The sequence below is a fragment of the Astatotilapia calliptera genome, chromosome 2, assembly GCF_964374335.1.
Source record: "Astatotilapia calliptera chromosome 2, fAstCal68.1, whole genome shotgun sequence".
Lineage (NCBI taxonomy): Eukaryota > Metazoa > Chordata > Actinopteri > Cichliformes > Cichlidae > Astatotilapia > Astatotilapia calliptera.
The window spans coordinates 9980148-9994652 of NC_137423.1; the positions used below are offsets into that span (position 1 = coordinate 9980148).

The following is a 14505-nucleotide window of genomic DNA, read 5'->3' on the forward strand; positions in this document are numbered from 1 at the left end:
AGAATGTTACCATTTAACACAAGGTAAAATGGTAACATTGTAAACAGAATGTTACCATTTAACACAATGTAAAATGGTAACATTGTAAACAGAATGTTACCATTTAACATAATGTAAAATGGTAACATTGTAAACAGAATGTTACCATTTAACACAATGTAAAATGGTAACATTGTAAACAGAATGTTACCATTTAACACAATGTAAAATGGTAACATTGTAAACAGAATGTTACCATTTAACACAATGTAAAATGGTAACATTGTAAACAGAATGTTACCATTTAACATTATGTTAAATATAACTAACGGATTTACTTTACCAAATGGACCATCCCGGCCTTGCCGTATTGGTCTATTTGATTCACCTTTGTTTTTATTGTTTATTTTATTTTCACTTGCTACACATAGGACAGACATGACTGGGGGAAAGAAAGGGGAGAAAGAAAGAGGGAAAGAAAAACAGCAGGGAAGAGGAATGGTGATAAAGGGCAAAAAACAAAAACCAACAAAACAAACAGACAAAAAATATATATATCAGTCACTTCAACTCAAAGAAGTCCAGACGCTTTTCTTTCCAAGCTCCTTTGACTGACTGTTAGGACAACTTATTTATTGCAAGCATGCAGTACAAGAATAACTCGATGTTTCTGACTTTGCATTACGAATTGTTTACCCACTGACAAACATTTCAAATTAAATTAAATTAAAAAACAATTTGTGGTAACCTGATTTTAATTCAAAAAGAATCATTAACAACACTTCTTGTAATGGTGTCAAAATCAGCCCAACTTTTATTTTCAAATGCAAAAAGTAAAAGAAAATGAGCCAACATACTGGACACATATAATTGTCAATATAATTGTTTATAAACAATTATACTGTCATCATTGTTACAGATATGGAAACTTTATTAACAATTTGTCCAAGTAAAAAATGCCCTGCTAATTGTTGGGGTTTTCTCTCCTCTAGCCCTTTCCTTTAAGCTCTTCTTTACATCCCCCCAACCCCACCTTTTCTTTTTTCTTAATAATATAACAATAAAAACAATTGGCTGCATTTTAAATGTGTCAGATCAATGTCTTTATTCAAGAATACAAGAAATGGTAATAGCTGCATGTGTGTTTGTGTGTGTGCATAATATGCATACTTTACTTGTTGGATCCAAATCCCACAAGGAATCAAATAAAACAAGAAGACAAACAAAAACAAAACAAAAATATATTTCTCTCCCTTCCCAGGTCAGGTTCACAAAAGCATTGCAGCTCTTTATTCCTCTTGTACAGCTCCAGAGTCTGTCAGCCAAAAAGAAACTACTGAGGTTCCAACACCCAGTGTTTCTGTAAACTAGATGAAAATGAACAGTCATCCACATCTAAAAGATTTGTAGATTCGAGGGACCGGTATAATACATCTAGTACATCTTTGTTTAAACCTCAGAACACAAAAAGGGAACAAACCATTGTATACAGATTTAAAAGTGCGCAAAGCAACGAACAGTCACCCTCTGAAACAGCTGAGGTTATCACAACCATTGTTTCTGTAAATACACAGGAACAGTCACCCACCTCAAAAAGATTAGTATATTCAAGGGACCAGTGTATCTACTCTGGTCAAAAGAATCCATGCTTCGTACTGATGTCCACAATTCTTTTTTATTCCTCTCACAATCATGGAGCACCGTGAAAACTAGAAACGAGTAAAATAATATCAATAGCACATATGACATCCATCTCAGCCACTTATTTCTTTTCACAAGGTGCACAAGTGCTTAACAAATAACAGCATAATGTTTTTACCGTGTACGCCTTGTAAAAACAGTAGTAGAAAAGTTGTAGATTCGTGCTCTTGTGGGGGAGACGTATGTTATCCACCACCTCGATAGCTAGCCGAGAATTCGAGGGTCACTAGAGCCGCCGAGAATGCATGAACTACTTACGGTAGGACGTTTTGCCAAAGTAAGACGTTTTGTCAGAACACCGAGTCCTCAGGAGGATGCAGCCCATGAATTTGGACACGATCTCAGATGCACTTCTGGTGTTGTCATGGCAACCCACACAAACATTTCAGCGTCAGCTACAATGAGGCGGAGCCCTTACTGAAACACTGAGCTCAGGTAGAGTGAAAGACAACATTTTTCCGCATCCAAAACAGCAGCGCTGTTCCTGTGACCTCTAGTAAAGCCTCTACTTGGGAAAAGGGAGTCTTTCATCAAAGCATCCTGCAGAAGTTGAATAAAAATATGCAAATGTTCAAATGATGCAACTTAATGAAGGCTGACAGCAGTTGTACTATTTTACATTGCAGCGAACAGGGGTGACCATTATTTTCAACGTTTTTACAGCATTTTTCACATTGAAAGTGAAATAATATAAATAATGTCTCAATTAAATTGCGTTAATATTTAAAAATACAAAAACTACAGCTTTGTTCACAAGCCAATAAAAATGTACTTGGGCCAGTGGTAAATGAAAATAACACTTATTCAGCACCTGGTTGTTGCGGCTGCATCAGGACACCAGATGTTCAGCCTCCATCCTGTAGGCAGACTTATCCCCGTCTGAGAGGAGTCCAATAATGGTGGTGTCATCTGCAAGCTTAATTAATTTGACAGACTGGTGGTTGGAGGTGCGGCAGTTGGTGTACAGGGAGAAGGGCATAGAAGAAAGAACACAGCCCTGAGGGGAGCTGGTGCTGATGGTCCGGGAGTCCAAGACATTCTTCCCCAGCCTCACTGGTTGCTTCCTGTCCGTCAGGAAGTCAGTGATCCACCGGCAGATGGGATCAGGCACATTCATCTGGGAAAGCAATCCTTGAAGAAGGTCTGAAAGGATGGTGTTGAAGGTAGAGCTGAAGTCCACAAACAGGATCCTAGCATAGATTCTGCAGGACAAAGTGTAGGGCCATGTTGATGGCATCGTCTACAGACCTGTTGGCTCTGTATGCAAACTGCAGGGGGTCCAGGAGGGGGGCCGTGAGGGTCTTAAGATAGGAGAGAACCAGGCGCTCAAAAGACTTCCTGACCAGATGTCAGAGCCACAGGTCTGTAGTCTTTTCGTCCAGTGATCTTTGGCTTCTTGAAAGCTATATATGATATAAAAATTATATAAAAACTGTTAATCAGCAAAAGAAATGATATCATAGTTCTTATAAAGAAAGCCTCTATCAATCAAACACCAGCAGTGTAGCAATGTTGTTCACTTACACTGTATATAAAACACTGATTTTGGCTACATCCAGTTTTTACTGTATTATAAACATTTTTTACCATGAAGAGTAAAGTGTTTGGCATTTTTGTCATTGTTATTGAGCTCAGAGATCAGGCCCAGCCCAGTATCTACCTGGTTATGAGCAAGGAGCTGGAGGTGATAACTCAACAATAACCAGGCCATGCATGCATGGATGGATGCATGGATGGATCAGTTTGTAGGCTGTGTGTGGTCAGCAGCAGGCTGCTGGGTGTGGACCAAGAGGGAAAGCCCAGCATGTGAAACCCATCAGCAGAAGGCCAGAACAAAGGTGCACAGACAAACGCAGCCCAGACACTCAGGCAGGACGAGTAAAATAAATGGCAGCAAACACAGTATGATGTGGTAAAATGTGCTTTCTTTCACAAACAGATAGCACAAACAAGAATCACAAGAATCTCCTTTGTGGTTCTTGTTTTTCTTTTGAGTACATTAATAAAAAGTTGAAATAAAGTGGCAATAAAATTCATGCACTGAAGACCACACGAAACCCTAATTCACCCTACTACCTGTTGCCGTCACATTCCATTTGCATCCCTTGTCCACAGAATCAAAAATGACCCTTCTTCGCTAAAGATCGAACATAAAGCAATTGCATTTTAAATGGAAGCCCATTTTGCATTAAGAAACACTATCAGCAATCAGAAATTGTGTATATCAGAGTTCTCTGTTTTTACTGTCCTGAAAACTGCATTAATTCAGTGGATGCGGTTAGGTTCAAAACAACGTAATATAAGAGGGCAACCAATTCAATCTAAGAGGGATCCAATTTTTATCCATTCATGTACCAGCTACTGGCTTTTTGCTGTTATGTTCTCATATCGCGTGAGAGTTTATTTGCCAGGTGTCAGAAGTCTAATAATAAAGCTCCGGCACAACGTGGTCGAAGTTACCCGCATATCGGATCGCATCATGTCAGTGAAGATCGACGCCGACCCGACCGTCCTACGGATTATCTCCTGCTATGCACCACAGACCAACTGCCCCGACGAGGAGAAGACAGAATTCTGGCGCGCCCTCGACGACCACCTGCAAACGATTAGCCCTGAGGAACACGTGGCGGTAGGCGGCGACCTAAATGGACATGTAGGCAAGGGGAGAGACGGATATCACCGATTCCATGGCGGCCAAGGATTTGGGACCAGAAACGACGACGGTTGCCGGGTACTGGACTACGCAGAGGCCCACGATCTTGCCGTGACCAACACCTTCTTCAAAAAGAAGCCGGCACACCTCATCACGTACTCCAGCGGCGGCAGAGACACCCAAATCGACTACTGGCTAGTCCGAAGACCCCATCTCAGCCTAGTCACGAACGTAAAAGTCATACCATCAACCAATATTGGCCCTCAACATCGGCTACTTGTGATGGATCTCCGACTCAACCTTGGCCAACGACGACGAAGAACACCAACCACGACGGTGGAGAAGATCAAGTGGTGGCGCCTCCCTGAGGGATCCAATTTTTATCCATTCATGTACCAGCTACTGGCTTTTTGCTGTTATGTTCTCATATCGCATGAGAGTTTATTTGCCAGGTGTCAGAAGTCTAATAATGAATAAAGTTCAGGATATGCTTAAAAACTCACCTCAGTATAGCCGTCATCAGAAGGAAGTGCGCTTCACTGACTCATCAACTTGTCTCAGGCTTTCCACAAAGTTTCACAGTTGACCTTAAAGTAAGATGCTGCAAGCTTACCTTGCAGTGTATTACTTTTTAAGGTCTAAAGACCTTAAAGTGCGCTATAGATTGAAGTGATTTGAACTGACAACAGGGCTAATTCAGCACTTCAAGTTAACATCAATAAAAGTTTTTAAATTTATTCTGATTTCCGTTTGTTTTCATTGCCTGTGCTATCTGTTATTTAGTTCAAATTGTGGGTAGATAATGCTGTGCTGTCATGTGACCTGTTCTCTCATGTGTGCCTTTCTCTTGTTTTGTATGTATTTCTCGTTTGTTATTTATTCCTATTTTATTCCTGCAATTGGTATGGAATTCATTTTTTAAAAAAATTGATCAGTGTTTTGAAATTAGATGTGATGAAGATGTGACCTTAATTTACAAAATCAACATCATGTTGGATTCAATGAGACATGAAACTAGTGCATGAAACAGGTCTCAGTAAATGTTCTCATAGACTGCAATACACTGCCCCCTGCTGGTCATTATAAAGTCTGCAGATGTCATTTGACATGAATGTCATATTTGTGAAACAAAATAAAGGACTCTGTAAAATAAATGAAAATCAAATATTTATATACAGAATATTTATGTACAAATGCTGAAAAAGACATTTGAACAAGATGCACACCCAGTAAAATTAAAAAAAAAAAAGAAAAGTCAGTTTTATCATGTGACTATCATGCTGTCATTTCTGCACAATGCACTTTACACCAGATCAAAATAAAACACTGTGAGGTCGTTCTAACCGGAAGCCCAGAGAGCGTCGACAATGCAGCACAATGCCCTGAAGCATCAGCATCAAAATATACTTCAAGTACCAAAAAGTACTCATTGTGCAGAATGCCCTATTTTTGAATAGCTGGACATTTTAATTACTTTATCACCAGCTGTGACTACAGCTGATAATCAACCATGTTTCATAGGGATGTGACTACATTTAGAAATGTCACGCATTTTTAGGTATAAAGCAAAAGATGCAATGAAATAAATAAGCTATCACATATTAATCCAAATGAATTCACTGAAATACATCTGCACATTTCTGCAGCCTGACTTATTACACACGTGAACACAGTACACATTTGTTTACTGCAAGCTTGTTTCAGAGATATGATGCAGTTAAATCTGTATGCGTCTGTTTCCTTGTAGTGTTAGTAGAGATGGTGAACCTGACACAATCCTGTGTTTAGTGTGAAGGAAACCAGTTAACAGCCGGTTTAGTGAAATTCTCTTGAACACATGGAAAACTCATCGTCGTCTCGAAGTGAGCAGCTGAAGCGTCCCGTGTGATCAGAGGTCCTCGTCGTCCTCGCTCACCATGACGTCGAGCTCTTTGTCTTTCCGTACGACGCTCTCGGTGATGAACTCCTTCTGCTGCTCCTCCAGCTCACGCAGCTCCGCCTGCAGGCGCTCCAGGTGGAGCACTCGCCGGTTCCTCAGCAGCCGGCTGGGGAATGGGTTCATGTCGTTGAAGGCGATGCTGGTCAGCTTCCTGCATGGACACACGCAGGTGGAAAGGACTCGATCACCAACACAGAGGAACTGGAAACTGATCAGCTTGAGTGTTTCTGTTTTATGCTGCTTGATACTTCAGGTACTGCAGTTTGAGCAGGAAATACTGGACTGACTGGACCACATGTATCCGAGAGCTGCAGATACTTAAAAATCTTTAAATCGTTGTTACTGTGATCAGGGAAATTTAAACTTCCATCCATCCATCCATTCGCTACCGCTTATCCTTTTCAGGGTCGCAGGGGGCACTGGAGCCTATCCCAGCTGTCATAGGGCAAGAGGCGGGGTACACCCTGGACAGTTCGCCAGTCTGTCGCAGGGCTAACACACAAGGACAGACAACCATTCATACTCACATTCACTCGCAAATTTAAACTTCTCACAAAATTTCAGTAAAAAGGGTTTGAAGCTCAAAGATTCAACAGCTACATCCGCTACACTTCTGAGAGTGTAACAGCTCGTAGATTAAGGCGGGTGGAGGCGAGTGCGTACCTGGCATTGGAGACGGTCTTTGTGAAGAAGCGTAGGTACTGGTAGATCTCCACGCTGTCGTGAATCTTCAGGATGTCGTCCTCTTTGTATTTGAACAGAGCCAGAGTGTATCTGAAGATCACCTGCAGCACAGACACGCATTTCATAACAGGACACTCACGCCACACAATTAATTGGAAACTTTGAGGAGGTGAGTCATAAATTACTCTTTCAGTTGTGGTGCAGTTGGGCCCTTTACTCATTACAGCTCTGATCGATTTCCAATAAGCCACTTGGTTCCTCAGTTGCCAGATAATATTAACTTACTTGGTAGTTGAGCTTTAAGTTTAAATTAAACTTTTGGGTTGGATCTACGTGGCTGAAGCTGTTGTCAGCATTTATCCCTGTGTGGTATATATTTCTGTGTCTGAACTGTGATTTTATTTCCTGAGACAAACGATGTAAAAGCTGCGCTGCATTTGTCACATTGCAGAAACAAGCCCAAAGCCATTGTCCCGCTCATCGTCTGGATTTACGCTGCTTGTGGTAGACTGTGAGGTCGTTACTAGAATGATCTGCTTTCCCACTCCTATTTCATGTCACATGACAGTTCCCCATGCTTAGTAAACAATGTCTTATTACTCCTAAAATGTAAATAAAGACATCTAAAGGTGAAAACAAAATCATTTTTGTTTCCATGGACACTACTGTGGTGCATTCAAGTGTTGTCTGCATTTCTGTCATGGTGTGTTCGGGTGTATGGTACCTTGGTACCCTCATACAGGAAGGCGTCCCACAGAGGCATCAGGATGTCGCTGGGCAGACTCTCCACAAAAACCACCAGGAACCAGTTGAAGGTGACCAGAGAGACGTCAATGTTGTGATCCTCAAAGTGAGATGCCAGGCGAGGAAGCTTCTCCGCCATGAAGTCCTTCAGCACGCGCTGGTCCGCCTGAGCACAAAGACTCACAGAGATCAGCCTCACTGATCACTAAAACAGATCACAGCAGGCAAGCAGGTGAGTGTGTCTGCTGACCTGAGAGGCCACCAGATTCTTGGTGTAGTAGTCCTGAGGCATGATGGCTTCCACCACTGCCACCAGACACCAGAAGGCATCTTCTTCACTTTGGAGGACCAGCAGAGCGAGGGCCGCTAACCTGTGGACATTGATGGAAGGTGAGGTTCTGCCTGGAAGGCGGGTCCACATAAGAACTCAGATATAAAATTTATATTTTTGTTCTGACCTGTTTAGTCCCTGGCAGTAGCCAATGGCAGGGTTATGCCAGGAGAAGGCCAGAAGGATGCGGCGGAGCTGCTGGAGGGCGGGGCTGGACGGCGAAGAGAAGTGCTGATTGGTCGTCAGGGTTCGGTGAAGGTCCAGCTGGACCTGCCTGGAGGCAGGATTAGGAGCTGTCCGACTCTTCTCACACAGCTGGAAACAGAACAGGATTACTGAGTGCTCGCCAGCATTCCCAACAGGAAGAAGGAGGAGCCACCTGTGCTCAGGTGCGGATAAAGCACTCTCTCTCTCTACAGCTGTACCTGCTGATAGCGTTGTGGGTGGCGCTCTTGGCTTGTCAAAGTTCTGGCTCGGACCAAACAGCGCCACACTCTCTGCCGATACTCCCGAGGGACGCCTTCACGCACCAGAATTTTGAGCTCAGGTGTGATGATGAAGTCATCGTTGGACCTGCCTGCAAGGTACTGAGCCCAGCGGCTCAGCAGGGGGTGCTCTAGACACTCCTACAGGGACAAACGAGATCGCCAGTTACTGAACATCGTAGCTCTTGATCAAAACTGGAAAAAGTTTCTTTGTAGGAAACAGCTTTCCGGTTTTGGACTGTCGGTCGGCTCTGAACAGGACATGATGGGCAAATAATATAAAACATAATTAATAAATAGCATTAAACATACAAAATAATGTTGATTATGACTATAAAGACTAAATCTTTAATAGGGGACATGTAACCACGGTAACTTCTGACCCCACTTCCGCCAGTCCCTTTATTGTGGCGGGAATGAACCCTGTATAAGTTCCGGGTCAATCAGCTGCATGTCCCTGCTCCTCTGGCTGCTGTTGTCCCTGTGGTTGGCGTACTTGTCAGATATCGACAAAGTTTACACTACAGACCAGTTGACAGCGTGCAATAACCCGGCCGATTCATCCATCTTTACACTACCTTACAATCGACGAGGTCTTCACCTCCTGCCGGACAGGTTTCCACTGACCAGCAAGGGGCACGACCGCGTCAAAGCCAGACTGGACCAACTCCAAGAGTATAACTCACAGCCCATGATCTCAACCCACCACAAATACAAAGGGTTGTTGTTGAGCATGTGGTCCGAAACCCAGACATAGGCACCACAACTTCACTACGTCTCCGTGCTTTTTCAGGAAGGATTCCTAAGCCAAGTAGTGAAGCAGATTTTGAATCATGGCGTTCCCAAATTGATCTACTGCTTGCCGACACCAGTTTGTCAGCTCTATACGTCGCCAGACGTATTATAGAGAGCCTGTTGTCACCTGCTGCTGATTTGGTTAAAGGTCTAAGTCCCAACACATTGCCTTCAGTCATACTAAGTGTACTTGACTCCGCTTTTGGAACAGTTCAAGATGGTGAAGAATTGTATGCTCAATACTTAAATATTCTTCAAAATCCAGGTGAACGACCATCCGCTTACCTCCAAAGATTGCAGCTAACCCTCAGCACTGTTGTAAAGCAAGGAGGACTTGCAGCTGCTGACATGAATAAACATCTGCTGAAGCAGTTTTGTCGTGGGTGTTGGGATAACACTATACTAACCAAGTTACAATTAGAACGGCAAAAGGACAACCCACCACCTTTCTCTGACTTATTGTTGTCGTTACGGACAGAAGAAGACAGACAAATTGCTAAGGAGTCACTTATGAAAAAAATACATCGGTTCATCAAAACAAAAAGCCAACATCCAATCCCAAAGCACTTGTTCTTGTTGGCATTCTACAGCCAATGAAGAGCTAAAAGAAATGAAAAAACAACTCCAAACCCTCCAACAGCAAATGTCCCAACTTTTGTCCCGAAAAAGTCCAACCGAGTCAAAGTTTAAGCCATGACAAAACAAGTCCAGTCATTCTTCACCTCAGTCAAATACCAAACCCAAGCCATGGTACTGTCTTAACTGTGGAGAAGATGGCCATGTTTCTTCCACCTGCAACAACAGAGCAAACTCCAGTCTTGTTGAACAGAAAAAGAACCAATTAAGGAAAAAACAGCAAGAGTGGGACGCTAGAAATACTTCATCTTTAAAGTAGAAGGAGCTTCTGCGGTGGGACACACAGGAGCTGCGTGCACTAACAGTCCCAGAAACCACAAAAAATTTCCATTGCTGCCAAAAGGGCTTGTGGGGACCAAAAGCACAGGACAAATTCAAATCAAGGGCAACCATTTCAACTGTCTTCTTGATTCTGGCTCTCAGGTTACTACCATTCCTTATTCCTTCTATAACACCTATCTTTCAGACCATCCAATCAAACCACTGAATGATCTGTTGGAAGTAGAAGGAGCAAATGGACAAGCCGTACCTTACCCGGGATACATTGAGATTAACATGACGTTCCCAGCTGATTTTCTTGGTTCATCCATTAATGTTGATACACTTGCTCTTGTCGTGCCTGACGTCCAGCAATCACCCCCAATGATACTTGTTGGTACCAACACTCTTGACGTTGCGTACAGCAAACACTGTGATACCCTCTCTGAGCAGTCATTCCTGCCAACTGGTTCCGGTTACATTGCAGTTTATAAAATCCTCCAGTGTCGCCACGTCCAGAATTCGAATGACCAGTATGCTCCTTGAAGTCAGACCAACCACATACCATTACTGCCGGCCAAACCACTGTCCTTGAGGGATGCCTGGTCACAAGGCTATTCCAAGGTGAGAAAGCAGTTATTCTGGAACACCCCACCTCCAGTTCTCTGCCTGGTGGACTCCTAGTAAAAACCTGCCTTGTGGACTTACCTAAACATCAGCCATGTTTTCTGCCTGTTGTAGTGAGTAATGAGTCTGACCATGAAATCCACATTCCAGCTCGAGCTATTATTGCAGAAATCAGTGTCTTCCAGGAAGTCATTTCCAAAGAGCAACATATCCAGTATTCAGACCAGTCTATAGAGTCGTTACCTCCATCTCAACCACAATACAACTTTGGAGATTCCCCTTTAACTCCAGACTGGAAAGAACGAATTGTTCAAAAACTCAACAGTATTCCTGAAGTATTTGCCAAACACGATCTGGATTTCGGCAGGACCGACAAAGTTAAACACCAAATCAAATTGTCCGATCCAACTCCTTTCAAGCAAAGACCCCGACCAATTCACCCTCAAGATCTTGATGCTGTAAGGAAACACCTGCAAGAACTTCTTGACTCTGGCATTATCAGAGAATCCGACTCACCATTTGCCTCTCCAATTGTGGTTGCACGCAAAAAGAACGGGAGTGTACGTCTTTGTATTGACTACCGCAAACTCAATCTGCAAACAATCAAAGATGCTTATGCTCTGCCTAAACTGGAAGACATCTTCTCCGCACTTGTAGGATCAAAGTGGTTCACGGTGCTAGACCGCAAGTCAGGTTACTACCAAATTGAAATGGAGGAGAAGGATAAGACAAAGACTGCCTTTGTCTGCCCATTAGGATTTTGGGAATTTAATCGGATGCCACAAGGGATTACCAATGCACCAAGCACATTCCAAGGGCTGATGCATGGGAGAATTAAATCTAAAAGAAGTCCTGGTTTTCATTGACGATCTCATTGTTTTTGCACCAACTCTTGAGGAACATGAAGCTCGCCTGCTGAAAGTTCTCACCAGACTCAAAGAGTTTGGCTTGAAGCTTTCACTTGAGAAATGCATGTTCTTCCAGACATCTGTGAAGTATCTGGGCCATGTAGTGTCCCAGGCTGGTGTTGAAACTGATCCGGACAAGAGTTCCACACTCACTTCTTGGCCAGTGCCAAAAAACTTGAAGGAATTAAGATCTTTCCTTGGTTTTGCTGGGTACTACAGACGTTTTGTCCAGGGATATTCGGCCATTGTCAAGCCGTTGCATGATCTCACTGCTGGTTATCCACCTTCCCAGAGGAAACTGAGACGAACTGCAAAGCCAGAGAATTACCTCAACCCCAAAGAGCCATTTGGAGGACGATGGGCGCAAATGTGTCAACAAGCTTTTGAGTCCATTATTGACAAACTTACTTCTGCGCCAGTTCTGGCATTTGCTGATCCCCGGAAACCATACACACTCCACACTGATGCCAGTGCCACAGGTCTTGGTGCGGTGCTGTATCAAGAGCAGGATGGAAAAAACAGAGTCGTAGCATATGCCAGCAGAGGTCTTTCCCGGAGTGAGTCAAAGTATCCCGCCCACAAATTGGAGTTTCTTGCTTTGAAATGGGCGGTGACTGAAAAATTCCACGACTATCTTTATGGTGCTCAGTTTACAGTTGTGACAGACAGCAACCCATTAACATACCTCTTATCATCAGCAAAACTTGATGCTACCGGTTACAGATGGCTTTCAGCTTTGTCCACTTTCACCTTCAAATTAATCTACAGAGCAGGAAAGCAGAACTCGGATGCTGATGGTTTGTCTCGCCGACCTCATGGTGAACTGTCTGATGATCCTCTGTCACAGAAAGAACGTGAGCGAATCTGGAGATCTGCATGGCGACATCTCAATGAACAAGATCATGTCTCTATTGACCAGCATACCATCAAAGCAGTTTGTGACTGTCATCTGGTGTACAGTTCAAGCACTGATCCTGATCTTGCTCTGGTGTTATCCATGTCTGTCAATGTCAACAGTCTGCCTGACAGTTTCACGGACGACATCCAGTTCACCTCCATGGTACTCCCCCAAATCTCAACAGCTGACCTTGCAGCCAAACAACGCCTTGACCCTGTCATCCGGCATGTCATAGCTCAGGATGAGCAAGGAGAGTCACCATCACCATTCCTGAGGGAAGAACTTCCCGATCTACCTCTATTACTGCGAGAAGTAAATAAACTGGAGCTCCATAACACCCTTCTCGTCAGGAAGAGACAAGTGGGAAGTGACTTCACATACCAGCTAGTGCTACCCGAGGAATATCGACCAGTTGTACTACACCACCTACATGATCAAATGGGTCACATGGGAATTGACAGAACGCTGGACTTGGTCCGTTCCCGGTTTTATTGGCCTAAGATGACGAGTGATGTGGTCAATAAAATAAGACACTGTGAAAGATGCGTGAGATGCAAATCTCTATCTGAACGAGCCGCACCTCTCATCCCATGGAACTGGTGTGTGTGGATTTTCTCTCTGTGGAACCAGATCGTGGAGTCAAAGACATACTTGTCATAACTGACCATTTCACAAAATATGCCATTGCTGTGCCAACACCAAACCAGAAAGCCAGGACTGTTGCCAAATGTTTATGGGACAACTTTCTTGTGCATTATGGTATCCCAGAACGCTTGCACAGTGACCAAGGCCCTGACTTTGAATCCAGAATCATCCGAGAGCTTTGTGAAACTGCTGGGATCCACAAAATAAGAACCACTCCATACCATCCAAGAAGCAATCCTGTTGAACGGTTTAACCGAACATTACTGGATATGCTAGGAACACTCACAGCTCAACAGAAATCCCATTGGAAAGATTTCGTAAAACCCCTGGTGCATGCATACAATTGCACAAGAAATGATGTTACAGGTTTCTCACCATATGAGCTTATGTTTGGCCGCCAACCTCGCTTACCGGTGGACTTGGCCTTTGGACTACCCCTTGCCAAAGGAGGATCAACATCCCACAGACAATATGTGGAAAAACTAAAGTCCCACCTAGAAGAAAGTTACAAGCTGGCCATCGAAAACTCTGAAAAGGTGATGAAACGTAACAAAAACAGATTTGATAAAAATGCCACTGCATCACAGCTGAATGTTGGAGACAGAGTTCTTGTGAGGAACGTGCGGCTAAGAGGCAAACACAAGCTTGCAGATAAATGGGAGTCATCTGTGTACATTGTAGTGAAGAAAGCCGGCACTCTTCCTGTGTATACAGTTCGACCCGAAGGCCAAGACAAGCCCCTGAGAACTTTACATTGAGACCTCCTATTGCCCTGTGGGTATTTACCACCTTCTGAAAAGGAAAGGCTTACTAAGCAGAAGAGAAAAATGCTTGTCTTACCCGTGTCTCCTGTACGTGCTGATGATGCTGATGACAATGACGAAGAGGAACTCGTCTCATACCTACCTGTTCCTTTCTCTGCTGAACCGGTCACCTTCACAACAACCATTGACTTACCCAATACTCCGCAACCTGTTCCACTTATCAACCAGCCAGATGTCCCCGTAGTATTGGCTACAGAGTAAGAGAATGCTATTCTCCCAGAGGAACCTGTACCTGTTGAAGAGGAACAAGTTATTGCTAACGGAACCTTGGAAGCTGGCTTTGAGCCAGTTGATCTTGCAGAAACTTCTCACGATGAAGAAAGTCTGTCTTCTGATTCGGAAGCATCCAGAGGTAACTTGTCACAACACTCACCTACTGAATCAGAGCCTCTCAGTCC

The 14505-nt window shown here is 43.6% G+C and overlaps 1 protein-coding gene across 1 annotated transcript in view; it reads right to left on the reverse strand.

Moving 5' to 3' along the window:
* Positions 1–5483: 5483 nt before the first annotated feature.
* LOC113031719 (TBC1 domain family member 2A-like) overlaps positions 5484–14505 on the reverse strand; it is a 32557-nt gene continuing 23535 nt past the window's right edge. Inside the window, exons 13-18 of the mRNA XM_080305255.1 lie at positions 8457–8657; positions 8159–8346; positions 7951–8071; positions 7681–7866; positions 6936–7057; positions 5484–6423 (exon numbers count right to left, since the gene is read on the reverse strand). Coding sequence (XP_080161381.1) covers positions 6222–6423; positions 6936–7057; positions 7681–7866; positions 7951–8071; positions 8159–8346; positions 8457–8657 — 1020 coding nt within the window. The 3' untranslated portion in view covers positions 5484–6221. The remainder of the gene's footprint in view (positions 6424–6935; positions 7058–7680; positions 7867–7950; positions 8072–8158; positions 8347–8456; positions 8658–14505) is intronic.